Raw genomic sequence first — 22,059 nt, forward strand, 5'->3', positions numbered from 1 at the left:
AAATGCGAGTCGTTATCGAGCTTTCATCAAATGGCTCTTTATTTTTTAAAATACTGGTCAAGTTTTGGCTCACACATATACCTTTTCAAATATTAATGTCAAACGGTTCGGAACTACTTGAAATGTCGAGAAAAAAAATTCGTAAGTCGAATTTTCTATTTAAAAAAAACTTAAATTTGGGAACAAAAAACAGGAAACTGTTTGAATCCATTTTGTGAACGTACAATCCACTCAGAAGGAACGCAACGTAATATTCTGAAGGACATTCCTCTTTATAAGATTTGATAAACACATTTTGGGTAAGTTTTCTGAATAATTAAATAACTGTATTAAATCAATTAAAAATCATTTTAAATGAGTAAAGCAGAATGATTTAATTCACAATTAGAATTTCAGCGCAAACTTGTTGATTAATATGCACACCACGTAAATATTAAGAATTTCAAGGTAAATTGATTGAAAAATAAATTTATAAAAATATAAATATATAAATTGATTTACAAAGATAGGTCAATTTATAAAAATCTCTTATCAAAAATAATTTAAAATTTATGTGATACAAACTTACCTAACCAATTTAATTGTTTGATATGCACTTTGATATAACACCTGGCAATCCTTTTTGGTCTTTAATATAACTTTGATAACACACACTTTAGGCACTTTAACTAAGCCACAGTAAGCTATTGTAATTAACGGAATATATTCATATGATAATACATAATTACAATGCTAGCATCAAAAGTCAGCTACGATCACATACAGAATTGGCGAGAATGGAGTATCCAATATGCCTGTAAATCGAAAAGAAATGTTAAAAATGTTATATACTAAATTATATAGAGCATATTAATATGAAAGTATTTTATAAAGATCTAGTAATACTAAAATATTAATGTTTTACATATTTAATACTATTATATGGATATAAGAGTGAAGAATATCCTTCACTTGTTGATCGTTTAAGTCTTACGACTTTTAATACAAACTAATATTCAATTTTGGTGATTATTTTAGTATTTATAAAATTGACGAAATACTATTGTCGTTGGTACACATTGTCGTCCGCATGTTCGGACCAAAAACTTTTGTACTGTTACAATTTGCAAATTTTATTTTCAAACCGAAAGAATAAAAATACCATGTTCTAATGAAGTACAAACAAAACCAAGTTCAAAGACAAAAAAATCGCTAGTGCATAGAAAGAAATTAAAAAGCGCTAGTGCATATTTAGGAGTAGTTACTTTAATATTGGCAAATATTTGAAAAAAAATGACAGTTTTCATTGCTATAAATACACATATACAAATTACTTGCAGTACCACAAACATTTGCAACCAGAGAAAATCAAATTTACTTCTTTATATTGATGCCACTGAATATATAATATCCACTTAAGAACGGAAATGCATATTGTAGTTCGTATAATATACTTAATACTTTGAGCGTTTGTTAAGAATATTAAAACATAACAATACGTACATTACAATAACAATTTAGTACAGGTTACACAGGTAGTATATAACAAACTCGATCACAAAGGCTAACAAGGCGTTCGGACGCAACTCCGCAACTTTTACGTCAATACTACTACTTAAAGTTCATACACTGTTCCTCGGTAAAACGAAGTTGATGTTATAATAATCTGTTATGAGGATGCTTTTCTCGTATAATAATCAAAAGCACAACTTTTTCGACTAGTACAATTATAGAAAACAAACTCGCGCACTTGATCGATTGCCTCAACTGAAAGGGCGATGACGCTTGTGCTTAAATTCGCTCCAAGAGTCGTCGTTGGCTGCGCTATTATATATAACGAGATCCTCTCTTTCGGGCGCTGATCATGCGCATGCTGACTTTTAGTCACATAATACCAGAACTATAATCTATTTGCATGTTAAACACGTAACAATACTAGTTTACCTATATTGTATTTTATTCGCAATTATTTGAAAAAGATACATATATTATTAAAATGTTCATTCGATAATGAAGAAATGAGTAGTTAAAACCAAATATCTAGGGCAGTGGTTCCCTGAATAGTCCACATGTTGTTATTATCCATAACAACTTTCAGGAAGTCCACTTCACCGAAAAAACTAGTGAGGTGCATGGCATCGCGCCTTAAGGCAAATTGTTGGAACTTACCGTACCGTAATTAAAAATCTTGGTACGGAACCCAAAAACATTTACACAAAATGTGTGCACATTATTAAAATCTCTATAAAATATCTGATAATTTGATGTGCATATGTTTCATAAACATTTTTGACCGCCAAATGACATTTTTTTTTAACTTATTTTTTTTGAAAGGCCATAACCGCTGGACCTGCCTTCCCAAAATTTAATCAGTTCTTCATCTTGTCAATACAAGTATAATATTTTTTGACTTATTAAAATCGGACGCTCCGTTCTCTTAAAAACTGAGAAACCGTTTTTGGCACTTTTTGCCCCGTATCTTCAAAACGGCTAGACCTGCCCTCGCCAAAAACTAATCAGCACGTCTCCTTATCATTACGAATCGAATGTTTTTTGAATTATTCAAATCGGTTGAAATCGGTTCTCAAAATCGTCGACGAAAATTTGTATCCGCACACACATATACACACATACACACATATACATTCATTTTTTCTAAGAAATGCCAAAATGTTCAAAAACCTTTAAAACGTAAAGATATATAAAAATTTTCATTTTCGATTTTTTTGCGATTACTATAACTTACCCTACGGAAAGATAAAAAAAACGCATAAAATCAAAATGAAGATCCGCGGTAGTGAATCAAAATACACTACATCAATATCTATTTACTCTATATGTACAGGTTTCGCCATGTAATTCTTTTATTTTTCTTTTTGAAAATGCTATGAAAATAACTACTGAATATTTTCTCAATTTTCTTTTTTATATGAAAGTACTATCCTTCCGGTTAATTATGGAAAATTATATCAACTGCTTCGGCTGGCCATGCAGTAGCATACACTATCCGTCCAATATTTGATAGGGGTCACGACACAAAAAAATTTGGAAACTTATGGTTTATGTATAAATATTTCCATTATTTGAAAATAAACAAAGAAATCGCATGATCAACTACAATTATTTAGAAAATTTGTAATTATGATAGTTCACTTTGTTTCATTTCTTTGTTCTTTTTTTCGGTTTTAGACGTTAAGTTTACAAACAGGCAAAAAAATTACCTTGCACCTAATTCTTCTGATTTTTTGCTCTTTCAAGGCTTCCTGATCATTTAGGCACATCGTACAATAAGAAAAGTAGATGCATGTGTGTAGAATTTGTCACAGTTTAGTGCAGGAAGCCTAAACAGATTTGGGTGATTCAAAGAGACGTTTCATATTTTCCATACGCAAAGCTCATTTGATTTTGGCGAAGACAACCTAAACATTTGAAAGATATAGCACAAAAATAATTAAAATCATATTTTCTGGCCAAAGATGAGTATTTGACAAACATCGAAATTCTGATTTTTTCAATGAATTAAAATTTCTCGAATTATTTACAAAATTCACTGAAGGCATACAGTATTTACTCTAAGCAAAAATTTCAAGGACCCCGGTCTTCGGTTATTCTTGAAATATTATGAATTGCAGTCGGATTAACAAATTAAATTTTTACTTTTATAAAAAAAAGTGTTTTAAAGGGAGTTTCAAACGTACACAGTGATATTTTTTATATAATTTAAAGTTCCATACCATTTATTCAAAATGTTTTCTTCTATGAAACAAACGATTCGCGCATTGTGTTGATCATCAACCACTATATAAATATTTTCTTTTAAAACCAGTCAAATCACAGTTGATCAAGACCTGAAAATGAACTTATAATTCGCTGTATTTCATGATCATATTATATTCTGCCCGAAGGCAGATACATAGTGTGAAAGCCGCCACAAATAAATGATTCCCTTACCCTTCGTCTATTATCCCCATTACCACTATTCCTCCTCCCCTATTTTCTCATGTATTTTCCTTTCCAAACTTCTGCTTCCGTGCTTCTTGACCATGTGCATCGGCTTTCAGTTCCTTGTATTTTCTCTTCTCGCGTAAGTCGTCAATGGTTTGCCTAATTCTTTCTTTTTTACCCTCAACGACGTTTTGCCAGAGACACTCTTTTTGCCGATCCAGTTTCCTCTTCTTTTCAGAATTGTGCATCCTTGCGGCACTCCTCTACCTATTTCAACGCTGTTTGTATCTGCCTGGTTCACTCGAACCTTTACTTTCTGTCCCATATATAGATTTTGGATCAGCCTGCGATCCCTCCAATAGACAAAATTCCCATAAGCTTATTCCAGTTGACTCTGTCAAAAGCTTTCTGCCAATCTATAAAACAGAAGTATACGTCCTCGTTAACGTCGAGAAATCTGTCCGACATTATCCTTAATATTCCAATAGCGTCCCTGGTGCCTCTTCTTTTTCTAAAACCAAACTGGTCTTCGCTCATGTACTGCTCGATTTTATTTTTAAGTGGTCTCGTAAGGATTTTGGCCACAACCTTTCCCGTGTGCGAAATTAAACTTATGGTCCTGTGGTCACTGCGTTTATTCGCTTTGGGGTTTTTCTGAAGAACTATCATCGTGATATCCAGAAAGTCCTTAGGCCATTCGCCCGTTCGGTATATTTGATTCAACAATTTGGTCAGTTTCCTCAATCCGTTGTTAGTCGTCATTTCCCGTTGCTTTCTATTTTCTCATCTCATTTATTGCTCTCGCGACTTCGCTTTTCAATATGCACGGTTCCTTGTCGTCCTTGTCCCCTTCTTTCTCTTCTTCAATCTCAATATTATCAGGACGATTTTCTCTATCGTACAATTCCTCAATGTATTTTTCCCATACGCTAAAAATTTTCTTGTGGTCACTCACTCAATTTCCATTGTCGTCTTCCATTTTGTATGTTTTTCTGCTTTTCTTTTTATTACAGTCCATTTCCTTTGTAACCTGAAACATTAAATCATACCTACCTTGTTTTTGATGTTCCATTATCCTGTTAACCCTTAATTCATTATTCAATTTTCTTTACATCCTCGAATCTGTATATTTGTACTTTTATCCATTTTCTTTATCATCTCCTGGGTTTTCCACGTTTTATATATATATATATATATATATATATATATATATATATATATATATATATAGGGTGGTCCTGAAAATGGTCATTTTCGAATTTCCTTGCTCCTAGGGACTCAAATGGTTCCACATAGATAAAAAAACAATTCTCTGAAAGTTTTAGCTCTTAATATTAACGCTTAGATAGAGCGCAATTCAATCAAAGTTTTGTATGGAAATAGCATGAAAAAATTTTAAAAATGTTTTTGGATGTAATTTAGCGAACAAATGAATGAATAAAACTCATTCATTTGTCGCTAAGTTATACCTAAAACATTTTTTTTAAATTTTTTTCCATGCTCTTTCCATAGAAAGTTTGATTGAATTGCGCTCTGTCCAAACGTTAATATTAAGAGCTAAAACTTTCAGAAAATTGTTTTTTATCAATTTGGAACCATTTGAGACCCTGGGAGCAAGGAAATTCGAAAATGACCATTTTAAGGACCACCCTAATATATATATATATATATATATATATATATATATATATATATATAACCGCCAAAAATTTAGAAGCAGGTTTCTTTTTAGCCGTTAACTATTATCTAGGCATCTATAATAGTAAAAAATTTTCATACGCGTCACGTGTGAAAAAACACCATAAAGGCAAAAGTAGGTTAGATGATTTAATTGCTAATTGTAGAAAAAGCTAATTGTAAGTGGCATTTTGCATTAATACAAGTAGCATAAACATAATTCAGAATAATTCAAAAAATCTGTATAAATTAAATGGAAATTCTTTATCATGATTATATTTTTCAAAAACTATTCATCCATATATAATCCCTGATTATTTTCACCAGCTACAACCTGGAGTGAAAAAGTTATCATTGACGATTCAAAATAAAACAGTGTTTTTTATCATATGTATATATAATTACAATATAAATTGTGTAAATTTACATAAATATTTAATATATACGAAAATATTATTCGTGTCAATAGCGCACTTCAGAGACTTATAGTTCGTAGTTTGCTTCTATGCTTCTGCGTGTGTTCTTCAAAGTTCGTTTTCCTGTACTATCGAACATATGATTACTTCCTCAATCCTTCAACAACCTTACAAAGTAAGTTCAATTCCTTTTTCAACATAGTACCGAGAACCATGAGTTCTTTTTTCACACTTTGCAGAACTTATATATTTGTCAGTCTATCTTATTTTCTCCATTTTTCGCCAGGACGTTTGGCTGCTTGATTTCATTTTCGAATAATCAAGTAAAAATATTGGGCAAAAACTTAACGGCGTGCAAAGTAATACAGATCATTCCGTGATAACTGCATTTTTTTGCTTTTGGCTTCTTCTGAAAAGTGTCTATTGTCCCATACAAAAAAAAATTATTAATCGTATTATACGAGTATACCCATTTTTTAAATTATTTCTTGTATTATACCAGCTTAAATGCAAAATGTGTTGCTACGGCTCCGCCGATTCGCAGTTAATTAGCCCTTTCGCTAAGAGCGTCGTCCACGGTCGACATCCACTCAATTACCTGTGTATACGGAAGTTGTCTATGGACGACAGATGATATGTGTGTCAACCTTTGCTACAAATTTATCAATATGAGAACTATTGAGAATTTAAATTTTTATTGCAATTTTTAGATCTTTAGTAGTGTTACATTTAACTTTTAAATGGGTTCATTTTTATTGATGATGATCGAAAAATCTTAAAATATGTTATTATGATTGATCCGTTCAATAGCTACTGATCGACACTCCTGTGGAACTCTCGTAGGAAAAGGATTAAAAAAAAAAGTTTTAACTTTCCCATAAGGATGCATCGTGGTGTTCAAAATTAAATGTTAATACTTACAGGTAAATATAATTATTTAGTTACGAATCATCAATATTGTACTAGACACTAAACATTAATTCAAACAAGCACATTTCTGTAACAGTTCAAGTTCATTTTAGAATGAGTAAACTCATATAAAAAATGTCAAAGTGATAAATGACCACAAAAATATAAATAAATGTTCTTAACCAGAAGTGAATTATGGAAACAAAATACAAATTGTTGACCTTTTGATCCATGTGACAATGACTTAAATATCCATGTTATGAATTGAAATAACATGATTTTAATTTAAATATGTAATGTCATTTTTTCCCTATTGCTTTATTGATGTGATGAATTACTGCACATAAATACACAAAATTCCCTACGAAGAATAACTGCTTCTAACACTTCATTGTTTATTAGTTTATAATAAAAAAAAAAAAAATTTACACATGTATATACACATTCAGATTACTGTTGTATTTATATATATATATATATATATATATATATATATATATATTACTTGCATACAGAAAAATTTAAGTATGCATGATATATTCATACATACTGCGTAATTGTTAAAATTGTACATATTATTAATCCGATCCTGAATCAGATTTTGAATCACTGTCAGAGTGACTTTTTTCAGATTCAGACCCTGAACGTGAACTTGCAGCAGAAGATCGTCTCTGAGCCGATGCGGAACGTGATCGGGAACGCGATCTGAAATAAAGCATAACAAAATCGGTGAAATTTTTTGTGTATTTTAAAAATCACGCATTTGTAATCTTTCTTGTCACAAAATTTAAATAAGTAATAAAATTAGGCTTAAACTTACAAGTTCAATTTTTATACACATTATATCAAAATGTAGAAACAAACTTTTTATAAAACTAGTCAAATTCAAAAATGCTATGATCCCCGATATAAAAGAAACAAAAAAAAAACTGGAAAAACTAATACTAAGGCAATATGCATTTTGGCAATATTTTAGATATTAAAAAAAAAATCATTTCAAAAAACATTTTTCAGAAGGATGCTTTTTATGCAATATGAAAGAAATTGCATACTGCAAATTAAGGCTTTTAGTTCAATGAAAATGTTAACATAGCAAAATTTGTTATAACATTTTATAGTAGATATACTATCCATAAAATATCTTACTATCATTTATGATGAAATACCTGGAAGAACTCTTGCTTTTGGATCTACTTTTGCTTCTGCTACCACTCCTACTGCTCGCATTACTACTCTTGCTTCTGCTTCTTCCGCTTCTAACAATATAAATGGTAATTTTTCAAATCAATTATCAGCAATTACGGTTTTTATTTCAATATTTAGCTCATAAATCATTGCAGTAAAAGTTTTATGATCAATGTTTTAAGCACAATTTCATAACATAAATAAATTAAAATTTAAGGAAAATGTTCAATAAATTATTAAAGCTATCTGAACAATTATATGTTCCTTATTTACACCACTTCAAAGAATAATGCTTGAGAAAACTACCTAGCTCCACTTTTGCTACTGCTTCTACTTCTACTTCTGCTTCTGCTTTGGCTCCTACTTCTGCTTCGACTCTTGCTTCTGCTTGGGCTCTTGCTCTTGCTCCTGCTTCGGCTCTTGCTTTTGCTTGGGCTTTTGCTTCTACTTCTGCTCTTGCTTCGACTCTTACTTCTACTACGGCTTCTACTTCTACTCTTGCTTCTACTTCTGCTTCTACTTGGGCTTTTACTTCGGCTTTTACTTCGACTACCGCTTCTACTTCTACTCCTGCTTTTACTTTTACTCCTGCTCCCACTTCTACTTCTGCTCCTACTTCTACTTCTACTCCCACTTCTACTCCTGTTCCTGCTCCCACTTCTACTTCTGCTCCTGCTTCCACTTCCAGCTCTGCTATTGCTTTTACTCCGACTTCTGCTACGGCTACGATTTGAGCCAGGAGATTCGTCACCTTGAACCCCATTCTGAGTTTTGTGATTTTGATCTGCATTAATTTCGTCTTCATCATTCTCACCCTGTTTTGTAATACTTTCCTATATGAAAAATAGAGGTGATTTTATTGAGTTGTTAAAACAGAATATTGTTGACATGCAAGGATATATATTGTTTTGGAAAGAATGTGTGAATTGATATGAATGATTATAAAACAATAACATTCAATTCATATTCATGGTGTGATTTTGAATAAATTTCTTAATATCTACATTTGTTTTTAAACAAGAATTGTTAAATATATATATATATATATATATATATATATATATATATATATATACCTGTGATTGCTGGTCTTCATTTTCATTGTTTGCATCAAGCTCATCATCATCCTCTTCCTCATCTTCCTCATCATCTTCTCGAGGTGGTTCCAATTGACGTTCGCGATAACGTTGGACACGATGTTCCTTTGATTCAAGAGGTCTATGCTTGACAACCAATCTAAAAATATTTAATAATTTATTGTAGTAATGTGAATTTTAATATGTATGTTTAACATTAGTGTTGTTTATAATATCTGATTACCTAGTATTGTTAGGTTGTGATCCAGCCTTTTGTCTTCTTTTTGTGAGACGAACTCTAGTTTCTAATTCATTATAATATACACCATCCTGTCTCACAACAAGGAAATAATTTTCCTCATAACCCTTGGACGCTTTGCTTTTAACATTCCAGTTATATTCACGAGCCATTTTATATTCGTACTCAACATCGTCTGTATACAGCACATTATTTGCAATATCATTAAGACGTTTTTCTAGCGTTTTCTCCATTGGTAAGAAATATGCCACAAATTGTTCACCACTCTCATCCATGACACCTCTAAATATAAATAAATATATATACATGGAAATATGAAATTAAAAGAAAGCTTTTTGTTGATAATGACCGTATCATAGCTTGTGACATTTCTTCGATTTGTGCAGGAACTTGTTTACCGACTGGTGCAGGATCTGAATCAAATATAACTTGAGCGCAAGGATATTTCCATGATTTATGATCAGGATAAACAGGTAAAATTTCAACAGGAACGACTGAAGGTTTGCTGTAATGTTTTTCTACAGGTAGTTTTGAATCAGCAAAAGTTTTTTCTATAGCCTTGATTTGACTTGCATGATCCATATATAATGTTTCTTCCTATAATGTAGAAAAAAAAATAAGAATCAAAGCAAATACTTTAAATAATACTCATTTTAACAAAACTTACTCTGAAATTCTTTTTGACATTATAACCAACTTTTGCTTCAACCTTTTCCATAGATTGTGGCTGAAATCTTGTTTGTTCGGTGGATATGTACTCTGATCGTCGTAGCCATGATACACTCTTTTTATGAAACTTAGATCTTTGAGAATCTTGCGGAGTTAAAATATCCTCTTCAAGCAATTTTTCATCTGCAGGATCTAATTGAGCGTACGGCACAATTTGATATGTATCTTTATTAATTAGGTCAATTGTTACTCCTAAATCGTGCTCAGTTAAAACATCATATCGATAATTACGTTCCAATGATGTAGGATTATAATTGATAAATCGAGTTTGTTCAAAAGGATAGGTGATAAACTTTAAATCGAATGGAATGTCAGGTAGCGTATTGCAATATTTCACGCGGCAAGCTAAATCGGACCTGTAACATTAAGAATAACTGATATTGTGAATAAATATTTATGGGAAATTAGTTTGCATTATATGTTTTAAATGAAGGACTTCAAACTAAATCATAGATACTACTAAAATGTTCAATAACCTTCTTTCCCCAGCACAATTCCGTTTTTCAGCTCCGGCCTCCGGTTGAACTGTAGGTGCCATATCATTTAGATTCTCACAACTTATTATCCTCAAAATAATTTGTACTATTTATTTCAATAACACTTATTTCGAGATAACTTATAATTAGCAATATATTTATAAATTCATAATGACACAACTTCCGATGCGTTATGACACAGAACACGACACAACAAATCAACCGGCATTCTCACTCATGAAGTTGACAGAGACCAATGCTCCATAGACAATTAGACACACATACACAAGGCGAGCGGCCATAGACAGATAAAGTATAAATAAGCGCACTCTTCTTTTATCTATGGGTCTGATCGCCTGCTCCTGCTCGTCCGCTTACCTCTCCTCTTCTTTTATATATGCTTCTCCTCTTCTATGCTTACCTTTATTTATTCTGTTATCTATGCCTTTCCTCCTATACTCTGTGCCTTTGGCAACGCAACGATAAACTCGATAAACTCGATAAACTCGGAATAAAACGGAAATCGATATTGAGGTCTGAACACGGGGTATTCTAAAGGTGCATCCACACCTAGCGAACGAGCACGAACAAACATGGATTTTGACATGTGCGTGGGTCGCTTTTGTTAAGGTACGTCCACACATAGATAAACAAGTATAAGGTGCGTCCACACCTAACGAACGAACATGAACGAACATGATGAATAATATGCGCAGATTAAAAATTTCTAACAAAAGTGACCCACGCGCATGTCGAAATCCATGTTCGTTCGTGTAATATGCGCAGATTAAAAATTTCTAACAAAAGTGACCCACGCGCATGTCGAAATCCATGTTCGTTCGTGCTCGTTCGCTAGGTGTGGGCGCACCTTTAATATTTTTAATCTGCGCATATTATTCATCATGTTCGTTCGTATTCGTTCGTTAGGTGTGGATGCACCTTAATATTGTCTAGGGTCTGAAAGCAAGCGTTCCTTAAGGCAAATTGCTGAAACTTTCGGTACCGCAATGAAATATTCGAAGAATTTTAGACGTTTTCAAATTGATTATTATTATAAATACAATAACTTTCGTTATTCGTATTTTAAAGACAGAATATAAGAGTTTATAAATTGGACGACCTCATTTTATATACTCGTTACATGAAAAGAAAATCAACGTTATATATAATTAAATAATTAATATTTTAATGATTGAAATGAAAGTGAATTGCAAAGTTAAAATTGTTTATTTCAAGTACTTATATAAATGAGCTTTAGAATTTTAGTTAGAATCAAAATTAAAATCTGAATCATTTTTGATGATATATCTATCATATATGATGATATATCAAATATATTAAGAAAAATTGAGAATAAAAAATGTACCTTCTTCAATAACTAATAGTTTCTTCACAAGCATAATAGAATATATTCTGAATCATTAGAATCGGATGATCTGCTCTTTCAAAAACTGCTATTTTTTACACTTTTAGCTCGTTCTAAAATCGGATAAATTTCGGATTCTTATCTCCGAAACGGCTGGACCAGTCTTTGCCAAAAACGTCTTCTAATCATTACGAATTGATGTTTTTTGAATCATTATCAAGTCGGATGCTGTTTTCTCAAAAACTTAAATTCCATTTTCTGCACTCTTTGGCTTTGTATTTCGGAAACGGCTGGACACATAGATAAATAAACAAAACGGTTAGACCGACCTTTCCCAAAAACTGCAAAACATAACCCTCATAAGTAAAATTCCAATGCTTTTTTAATTATTCAAATCGTTTCACACACACATCGATTTTTCCTGAGGTATGCCAAAATGTTCAGAAACCTTTGAAACGTAAATTTATGTAAAAATTTTCGATTTTAATTTTTGAACGATTACGATGACTTACGCTACGGGAAGTTTACACATATTCTTCATATATTATATTATATTATGCATATAATATACGTAAATCAACTCATTGTTAATTCAATTTTTTTAATAAATCTGAATAAATTTTAGCAAATCCTTATTTTTTCACTTCAAGTTAACACCTCGTTTTATTAAGTCTTAAATATAATTACAAAACTGAGCACTTTGTCTTAAGACAATAGTCGCATGAACCATATATAGCATGAACTTTCCGATACGAATACATAATCAACTTTATCAATAAAAATTCAGATTCAGGTATTTAGATAAAATATTCAATTGTCTACTTCGAAATTAACATTTTCCTTTTCACTAAAAATAATCAATACGATTTCCAATTCAAGTCTTTCAAATATACTTAATATTTGTAATTGTATAAATTAATTAAACTTGTTTAACACATTTGATTTTACCTAATTCGTGTTCTGAAACTATATCTTATTCAAGTGTGGACGTCAACGGTAATCAGTGCTTACCTACGAAACACCACAAAACGTGCATGCTTCAACATAGCTTCTGATTAGAATCGCTCAACCTTGCGCCGAAATTCATGGATTTTTATAACTCAACCGCTTATAGTTGGCATATAATATTTTAGTATGTTATTTAAGACTACAAAATGTATCACTATACAATGTTTCACGAAAATCGTCAGAATAATTTTTCATCATTTGATTACGAAATAACGGCTCAGCCGATTTTTTACAAAAACTAATTAACGCGATTCCCAATCTTTCAAATAGTATATGAATGTTTAAAATCTCTCAAAAATTGTGAGGTAAAACGAGAACGAAAATTTTACATTTTTTTGCTAATCACAAAGAAATGGCTCGGCCGACCGTCGAATTGATAAACGCTAGGTTCTTATCGAGTTACATCGAATGGCTTTTAAACTTTAGTCTTAACTACAAAATTTAAGTTGTCTATACTGAATTTAATACAGTTTTTCTTCGTACTGCTTTTGTGGACTACAGGACTAATATCTCAAGTACAACATAAACTAATATGTCTTAAATAATTTTATGTATATTTCTAGTAAAATATACATAATATTTCAATTTATGGCAACACATTGCGAATATAACTATTTGTATGGAGGTCATTTATTTATAGAAAAATCTTAATGCATGAGAGAAAACTAAATGAATGATGTAGATACTAAAAAATTCATACTTGTTCTACTGTGTTCATTAGTGCTTGATATATTGTTATCAAGCACAAAATAAAAGTATAATGCAAGTTGATAAGTTTAAAATAAATCTAGCATGTACATAATGATGATGTGTGTACAGTTAATGCAGCTCATTTCTTCAATCCATCAATTTATTATTTGAATTCCATTTACATATTTTAGTTCGGTATTTATATTTGGCTATAATTTTTACATTTCATATAATTTGTAATGTGATATTGATCACATTTAAAAGTTCATCTATCATTGATATCTTTTTCATGCTAATATAGATATCTGAATTATTGCATGATGCAATGTCTTCACACATCAATATGTATATTATATTTGCAGTCTTCTATTGAAACCAAGTCCCTCTTTTAAAGGCAGAATCGACCTCTATTCTTAGAAAGTTTTGTAAGACATTCTTAAATGCACATATTTAATATATTTTCAAGTAACATCATTGCTGTCTATCCACATAAGTAAAACTTAAATCATTAAGTAATTATTAATTTATTATTAAATCAATTTTAATTCATAATCAGAGCAATGCATTGGTTAACAGACTACTGTAATATCAGTTTTATATCATATAAATATATTTTATATTTTTAATGCAATCAACTGCACATGAAATATGTTTAAACATGCAATGGTAACTGATAAAATAATCAACAATCATAATACTTGGTATAAATTTATAAAAAACAAACATATTTACCTACAAACATATTACAAATTATTTGAATATACAAAAATACTATAACAATAATAAAACCTCAATACCTTATATATATATTAGTATAGAAGTTACCATAATGAAATAGGTAATTACAGTATGTTAACAATCATCATATTATTAGTAACTTAATTATATAAATTTTATTTTTAATACATGCATTCTACAATTCCGAAAATACTATGATACAGAGATGAAAGATATATAATTTATGTATAGATCATATCAACTGTATCTTGAGAATAATAAAACGATTTGTAGGCGACATATATATAAATATTTGTGTTGTACTCGGAACAATAAATCTAAATTGTTTTGGAAATACATTATTTAACTTCATCGATTTAGTAATATTATGTTTCATTGTAAAGTTTTTTTTTTCAAGTACACAGTACTTAATGATAATGAAAAAATGAAAGTAAGAAAAAAAATATAGCAAGTAATAGAGATAGTTAAAACTAAAAAATTGACTTATAATGTTAACATGATAGAAAGAACAATTATTTACCCAGCAAGTTTGATAAAAAAAAAATCCGTGGCGCTATTTATAAGTTAATAATGCAGGACTGCAGTGTGACATATTTTCCAATGTATTTTTTTCGGCTGAAAACGAATCTAAAATCAAAATTAAGAGTCCAGCTGCAAATTTGAAAAATTTGAAAAACGTCCGAAGAACTCCGATCAAATGACATGTTTGCGAGATAATCAAAATTTTATCATTTCTGTTGTTTCCTGGCCCTTAAATGGCTTAAAATGATCTGTGCAACAGACTTCTGCAATGCTTTTTTGAAAGCTGTTGAGTTTTTTTTTTGCAGCATCCAGCAGTAATATGCAAATGTATTAACACCCCATTACTCCTAGGAAATCTGCAAACATATTTTTGCAAATTACGGCTAAATACTACTCAACAGCGATAAAAAACGTCGCAAAATGCGTAGCGCAGATCATTTAAAGAGAATAGTGCCAGGAATCAACAGAAATTATAAGAACTTAATTATCATAAAAAATATCATATAAAAGATTTTGTCTGTTATTTTACTTTTCTCCATTTTTTTGCAGTTTCACCCCTAATTTTGGCTTCAGATTCATCTTCGGCACCAAAAAAATAAATTGGAAAACCCACAATACAATAATAAACAATAATAGTTTTATTTTTATGTGATTTTTAATCAGATTTGCAGGTAAATAATCATTGCTCCTTAATTTTATGTCTCACACAACTTTTAGAGCATTTTTAGTTATATATAATTATTAATTGTTAATTTTCTTAATACATTTTCATTGTTAAAAAAAAAAATTGTTGTTATTGCTTAATATACTCTGTTCACTTAAAAAAAATGGAAATAACATAGTTCCAAAAGATCGAAAATAAATGAGGTATTTTCAAAAGCATTTTTGTTTGCATTTGGATTTATAATTTTGATTACAACACAAATTATTAAATGTGAATGCAAATACACACACACACACACACACACACACACACATATATATATATATATATATATATATATATATATATATATATATATGCACATAGCAATACAAAATATGTTCGGTATACTACTTGTAATAAATATCAACAAATATCACATAATAATAATAAATGCTACCTGAATGTAGCATCTTTTCCAACAAAATATAACATACATAATTAATACTTGAATACAAATTATAAAATTTGAGACAAAATCGATTAGTCTTAGTATAGTTTAAAAAATAAATATACCTAATCAATTTCACTCAAACTCAATGATGGTCCATAATATATTAATTCTGGAATTTGACCCCCTTGAACACCTGTTCCATTTGTACTTTCTGAAGAGCATTGAAACTGAAAAGTCACTGATTTCGTACTTACTTCAGATAGACCTTCCTGTCCAAAATAACTTAATTCACTACCTTCTAAAATAGCAGATGCAGTATAGTAGCATTCAGGATCAATTTGTATAGGATTTTCAAAATACACTTGAAATGTATTACTAGAGCCGTCAGAGTAAAATGATGTATCATTTTCTGATAATACTCTACCTAGACGCTTCAATTCAATTTTCACATTATATTCCGCTGCTCCGTTTGATGATCCATATAATCCAAAACCAACTACAAAAATTCTTTTGTCAACAGAAAATTGTATTGAATCGCATCTACCACGATAACGCCATTGGTTGCTTCTATAAGCACAAGATTGAAATCGATGACAAAATTGAGGTTCTAACCCAGTTCTTGGTTTAACTGGATAGTGAAGAGTAGGTTTTATCGTAGCTGTAAAATATAAGAAAAGATCGATAGTTTCTTGAGGTGTAAGTACACCATATTGTGCTGCCCTATTAGCAAATTCATCTAATGTTACAGTAGGAAGCCTAATTAGATATAAGTTCTGTCCCAGCATAGAACGTTTATTCTGAGGAGAAGGTTCCAGATCTCTTCTCAAGCATTCAGCTTTCGCCCAATTCAATGCCGCTTCAAATAAATTCATTTCCTTACAATTTAAAGTCTCTCTAGATAACACAGATTCTAATGTAGAACTATCAATATCAACAAATCCATCAGATTTTAAAGCTTCTTCTGCCTAAAAAACAGTCAAATAATCTATAAAAGGATTAGCAAATAATTTCAAACCAAACTAATAGAATAAATAATTGAAAATTATATGTTCTTAATTTTAATATATATATATATATATATATATATATATATATGTTACGGTAAATGTGCATATTTCGGTGAATGTGCACCGGCTCATTTGGCGAATGTGAGTTCAACTCGCGCATGTGCGGGTGAAATACTAATTTATATATTTATATTTATATTTATATAATTTATTTTAGTCATATGCATATTATTATCCATTATTTATTATTCACTATCAACTATTAACTATTTAGCAATTAACAATTTATCTATTAACTATAAACTATTAAATATTTAATTAATAACTATTAACTATTTAACCATTAACTATTACCTATTTAACTATTCTTAATTCGCTATTTACTAATAACTATTCACTATTTGCTATTATCTATTCACTATTTACTATTAACTATTCAGTTAACACTATTCACTATTCACTAATTTTCTATTGAAATATTTACTATTAACTATTCATTATTCTTTATTTACTATTAACTATTTAGTTATCACTATTCACTATTTATTATTAACTATTCAGTTATCACTATTCACTATTTTACTATTCAGTTATCACTATTCACTATTCACTATTTTACTATTCAACTATTTCCTATTTACCTATTAACTATTAACTATTCACTATTTGACTATTCAGTTATCACTATTCACTATTTACTATTAACTATGCACTATTTATAATTCATCTATTTAACTATAAACTGTTAAACTATTTAGTTATCACTATTCACTATTCAATAATAACTATTAACTTTTTATTTTATTTTTTATTTACTATTCACCATTAACTATTTAACTATTTACTATTTAACTATTTACTTTTTAACTACTAACTAGTTACTTAAACTATTAACTATTTACCTAAAACTATTAACTATTTACCTATAACTATTGAACTATTAACTATTCACTATTTAACTATTCTAAATTCACTATTTACTATTTTACTAACAATTAACTATTAACTATTTACTATTTAATATTAATTAATTATTTAGTGCGCATGCGCCAAATACGCAAGATGTTCATGAGACCGATCCAAGTACGCACGTACACCATTATTTTAAATTGATTGAGAACTCCACATTCACCTAGCGTTTTGGGGAATGTGCACATTCACCGGTGAATGTGCACATTCACCAAGAGTGCACATTTACCGTAACATATATATATATATATATATATATATATATATATATATATATATATATATAGATATATATAATATTGATTTAACCCCTTAACTTACGATTTAGATTCAAAAATGTTGGGCCACAGTTGTACAAGCTGGCACCGCGTTTGTGACTATTTTGTCTCATAGTGCACGGTTTATCACAAAAATGAAAATAATTTTGTATTTTATAGTTTCATATGAATAAATATTTTGTAATACTAGCGTTCACCATACCGGGCCATGCCCATAATGCGTAATATTTGCTTCTGGCCCGAATATCGTACGCGGGCTATGCCCGTAATATTCACTTTTGGCGTAGCAATCGTACGCGGGCTCTGCTCGTCATTTTAAGTTCAGGGGTTAACAATGTTTCAAATTTTATTATCAAATATTTATTACTATATGTTTACACAGTAAATAAATATTTGGTAACTATATATTCATTCAATATTGATTACTAGAAATAAACATTATTATACCAACAAATGACTTAATTATTGAATTATTTCACAATTAACAAATAGTATACGTATTTTGTTCAAACATCTAATAAAAAAAAAAAGTTAAAAGCAAACCAATTATTAACCCGCTGCTAAAACTATGTAATAATAACAAACAGTACAGTATTGTATTGTTACAAAAACTACACAAATCTATCATTTCATTCACAGCAAATAAACACATCATAATGTATAGTATTTAATATTAAAATACTAACACACATCAGACTCACCTGGGCATCTATAACTTCCCAGCATCTTTCCATCAGATCAGGTTCTTCAAACAGTCGAGATTGACTCAGTAATAAACACGCATTTTTAGCAGTTAAACTTGTTTCTAAATAGCTTACACAAGCCTTTGCCAAATGTGGAACTATATATTTCTTTGCAACATATAAAGTTGAGAGTACAGTATCAGCTTCTAACTGAATTTCATCACAATATAAATATCTGAAACAAACACAATCCAATTATTATTATTTATATCCCTATCACATATGTTATTTAAGTATTCAGCTAAATAAATAATAATAATAAAAAATGGCCCCAAATTATTATTCTTATAAATTCTCATTATTATTATAATTATTGTTTTTCCTGTCCATTCATGATATTGTGAAAATGAGTTAGAAATTTTGTTTCTTATTTTATGATTTGATATTAAATTTACATACTTTTTTATGTTTTTTTTTACGACTGAGGTAGAGTCAAATTGTGATTCATAACATATGAATCTATTAAAATTATTTAAAAAAAATATCTTATTTACAGCATAACAATATACATTAACAAACCATACTAATTATGCAACAAATTTAAGAACATATATAAACATTAAACATTGAACATACAGAACATAATAGAAATTTACATAACTAGCATAACTTTCTTTTTTCATTTACCATATACATAAACACGAATATAAATTCTTTTTCACGTCTTAAATTATATGATCTGTAAAAAAATCATTTTTTTTTATATACAGATTTGATAGTTTTCTGATCATTTCGGCATACCTTGGAAAAAATGAATCGGAGACATGTTTGGGAGAGCGTATATAATGTATGCATGTTTGGTAACAAATTTTGTTTTAGGTTTAGAGAGAACGTATCACATGATATGATACATATAAATATTTATATATCACATATAAATATTTTATTTTAGTCGACAGTGGCAGTATTGATAGGTTTTTAAGAACAGGTACTGCGGTTTCGGAGATACAAAGTAAAAAATGTAAAAAATGGCCATGCGGTCACCAGAAATAATTATTGGGCATATACATATAAAATTATTTGAATTGAATCATCCAAATTATTTAAATTTTGAAGCCTATTTTATTATACCTTGAACAAACAATTATTTTCAAGTAAAAGTTTCGCAATATTTTGAAATTCAAAAGGCAGGTTTAATGTATTAAAGCATTTATGTTCAAATATTAATAATATACATACAAATAAATATAAATGTGAATACCTTAGTAAAGTTAAAAATGCTACAGGTTCCACATCTGGAACTTCAATTTCTGCTTGATGTTCAGCTAAGCCACCATAAAACATTGCATAAAATACAGAGCTTCCTGTTGCTAGTACATATTTATGTGCTGGAATTCTTCTATTATGTTCCGGAGTTCCAACAAGGAATGTGATGTCAGAAATAAGTTCATTGTTGAACATTGCAGCATTGCGTTCACGCACTGTAGATTTTGATGCTTGCCAATTTGGATCTTCCGTACCTGACATACAAAACACTTCTTAGTAAAACTATGATGAGATGTATTTTAGCATAAAACTGTATTTACCAGGTGATGGTAATGTGAACACAGTGTTGTTTCGAACACCAGGCGATGTTAGTGGACTAGACGGGGCAGTGCAAGGTTGAGTCACAGTGTCACTTTCCTTTTGAGACACTTGAGATGTGGATATTGATAACAAAGGCCCATTATATAAACTTTCAGCTAAAAAATAATATATCTACAGTCGAGCAGCACATAATAATTAAAATAATTCAAATGCATGTCTTGCGGTTTACCATTCATCCACGTATTTGTTTGGGGGAAAGACATATCTGGCAATCTTTTTTGATGTTTGGGTAGAACTTTTGAATAAAAATTAGACATAGCTATATTATAACACAGAACGTCAATAGAATTTTCTTTCACTTGCTTATTAACCACGCTTGTTTCGCCATCTTTCATTTTAAATTTATGGCATATAGAATAAAATCACAAAATCCTTAGAAATATGGTGTATAATCGATTAAAAAGAACTACATTCAATATGCTGCAATGACAACCAATTCAATGCAATTACACAATATTCATTCTTAAAATATGTGAAATATTGTTGATCAAAGATTGTACAACTGCAACCAATTTTGACAACTTAAATGGCAGCCATCTTTGGCATTTTGAGTGTAAACCCAGGTAGCTGCCGCCGCTGCAACATTATATTGGACATAGATTCTATAGTTGGCTATAGATTATTAAGTTCGAGCTTGTAACAGATCATATATTGGTTATGCGCGCTCACCACAAGATGGTGTAGTGATATTAAACCAAAGTTTAACGGCATATTAACGATACGTTTTTCTCAGTCGTTGACAGCAACTCTCTTATCTATAGACGTTTTTTCCTAGATAAATAAGCATAAAGGTTTTATTTACGTGTATGACATTTTCACTGTAAACTAAAAGGTAGCCGCATTATATTAGGCATAGATTCCAATCAAATATGCTGCAGAATATTGAATTTGCGATTGTAACACATCATATATTAGTTATGCGCACTCACCACATGATGGTGTAGTGAAGCTAAACCAAAGTTTAACGGCAATTTAACGATACGTTTTTCTCAGAAATTTGATAGCAACACTAAATAAAATATGCAAGAGATTATTAAGTTCCCGATTGTAACATATCATATATTAGTTATGCGCACTCACCACAATATGATGCAGCGTTATTAAATCTAAGATTAACGTCATATTAACGTATTAATAATAATTAATTATTTATCTATGGACAGCACTTTTTTTATTCGTTGCATATAAGTATTCATGCTTACGCAACTGTAACAACCAGTTTTCCTACAATCTAGATTCTAGACCTATCTTTTAATGTGGCATACTCAAATAAAATCTATGTGATATACATTGGATCAACAACCACCTCCACTTTGCCTCTGATTACGACTTACATATTAAATATAACTGAATTGAATATCTGTATCATTAATATATTAATTATAATAATAAATAAAACTTCT

The 22,059-nt window shown here is 30.0% G+C and overlaps 3 protein-coding genes across 6 annotated transcripts in view; all 3 read right to left on the bottom strand.

Moving 5' to 3' along the window:
- The window catches only part of LOC113374856 (peripheral plasma membrane protein CASK-like), a 10,978-nt gene extending 6,729 nt beyond the window's left edge, over nucleotides 1–4,249 (bottom strand). Inside the window, exon 1 of the mRNA XM_026614819.1 lies at nucleotides 4,103–4,249. Coding sequence (XP_026470604.1) covers nucleotides 4,103–4,249 — 147 coding nt within the window. The remainder of the gene's footprint in view (nucleotides 1–4,102) is intronic.
- A 2,405-nt stretch (nucleotides 4,250–6,654) lies between these two features.
- Nucleotides 6,655–10,874, bottom strand: LOC113377155 (RNA polymerase II-associated factor 1 homolog). 4 transcript variants are annotated; one of them, XM_026617373.1, is made up of 9 exons: nucleotides 10,652–10,868; nucleotides 10,114–10,531; nucleotides 9,796–10,043; nucleotides 9,432–9,728; nucleotides 9,188–9,347; nucleotides 8,418–8,944; nucleotides 8,093–8,182; nucleotides 7,477–7,631; nucleotides 6,655–6,669 (listed from the first exon to the last, which is right to left on the bottom strand). In XM_026617373.1, exons 1-8 carry the CDS (start codon nucleotides 10,711–10,713, stop codon nucleotides 7,505–7,507), a joined length of 1,929 nt encoding a protein of 642 aa, XP_026473158.1. In that variant the 5' UTR covers nucleotides 10,714–10,868; the 3' UTR covers nucleotides 6,655–6,669; nucleotides 7,477–7,504. The 4 variants fall into 4 exon arrangements, with proteins under 4 accessions (XP_026473158.1, XP_026473160.1, XP_026473159.1 ...); XM_026617375.1 differs by lacking the exon at nucleotides 6,655–6,669 and having other exon boundaries at nucleotides 7,437–7,631; nucleotides 8,418–8,875; nucleotides 10,652–10,874; XM_026617374.1 differs by lacking the exon at nucleotides 6,655–6,669 and having other exon boundaries at nucleotides 7,437–7,631; nucleotides 8,093–8,179; nucleotides 10,652–10,870.
- Nucleotides 10,875–16,160: 5,286 nt separating this feature from the next.
- Nucleotides 16,161–20,990, bottom strand: LOC113377158 (BTB/POZ domain-containing protein 6-B-like). Its single transcript, XM_026617380.1, has 5 exons — nucleotides 20,826–20,990; nucleotides 20,596–20,751; nucleotides 20,271–20,529; nucleotides 19,028–19,244; nucleotides 16,161–17,037 (listed from the first exon to the last, which is right to left on the bottom strand). Exons 1-5 carry the CDS (start codon nucleotides 20,911–20,913, stop codon nucleotides 16,195–16,197), a joined length of 1,563 nt encoding a protein of 520 aa, XP_026473165.1. The 5' UTR covers nucleotides 20,914–20,990; the 3' UTR covers nucleotides 16,161–16,194.
- Nucleotides 20,991–22,059: the final 1,069 nt, after the last annotated feature.

Source organism: Ctenocephalides felis, unplaced genomic scaffold, assembly GCF_003426905.1.
Source record: "Ctenocephalides felis isolate EL2017-DRISC unplaced genomic scaffold, ASM342690v1 CF-g0.4_SCAFFOLD_01886, whole genome shotgun sequence".
Lineage (NCBI taxonomy): Eukaryota > Metazoa > Arthropoda > Insecta > Siphonaptera > Pulicidae > Ctenocephalides > Ctenocephalides felis.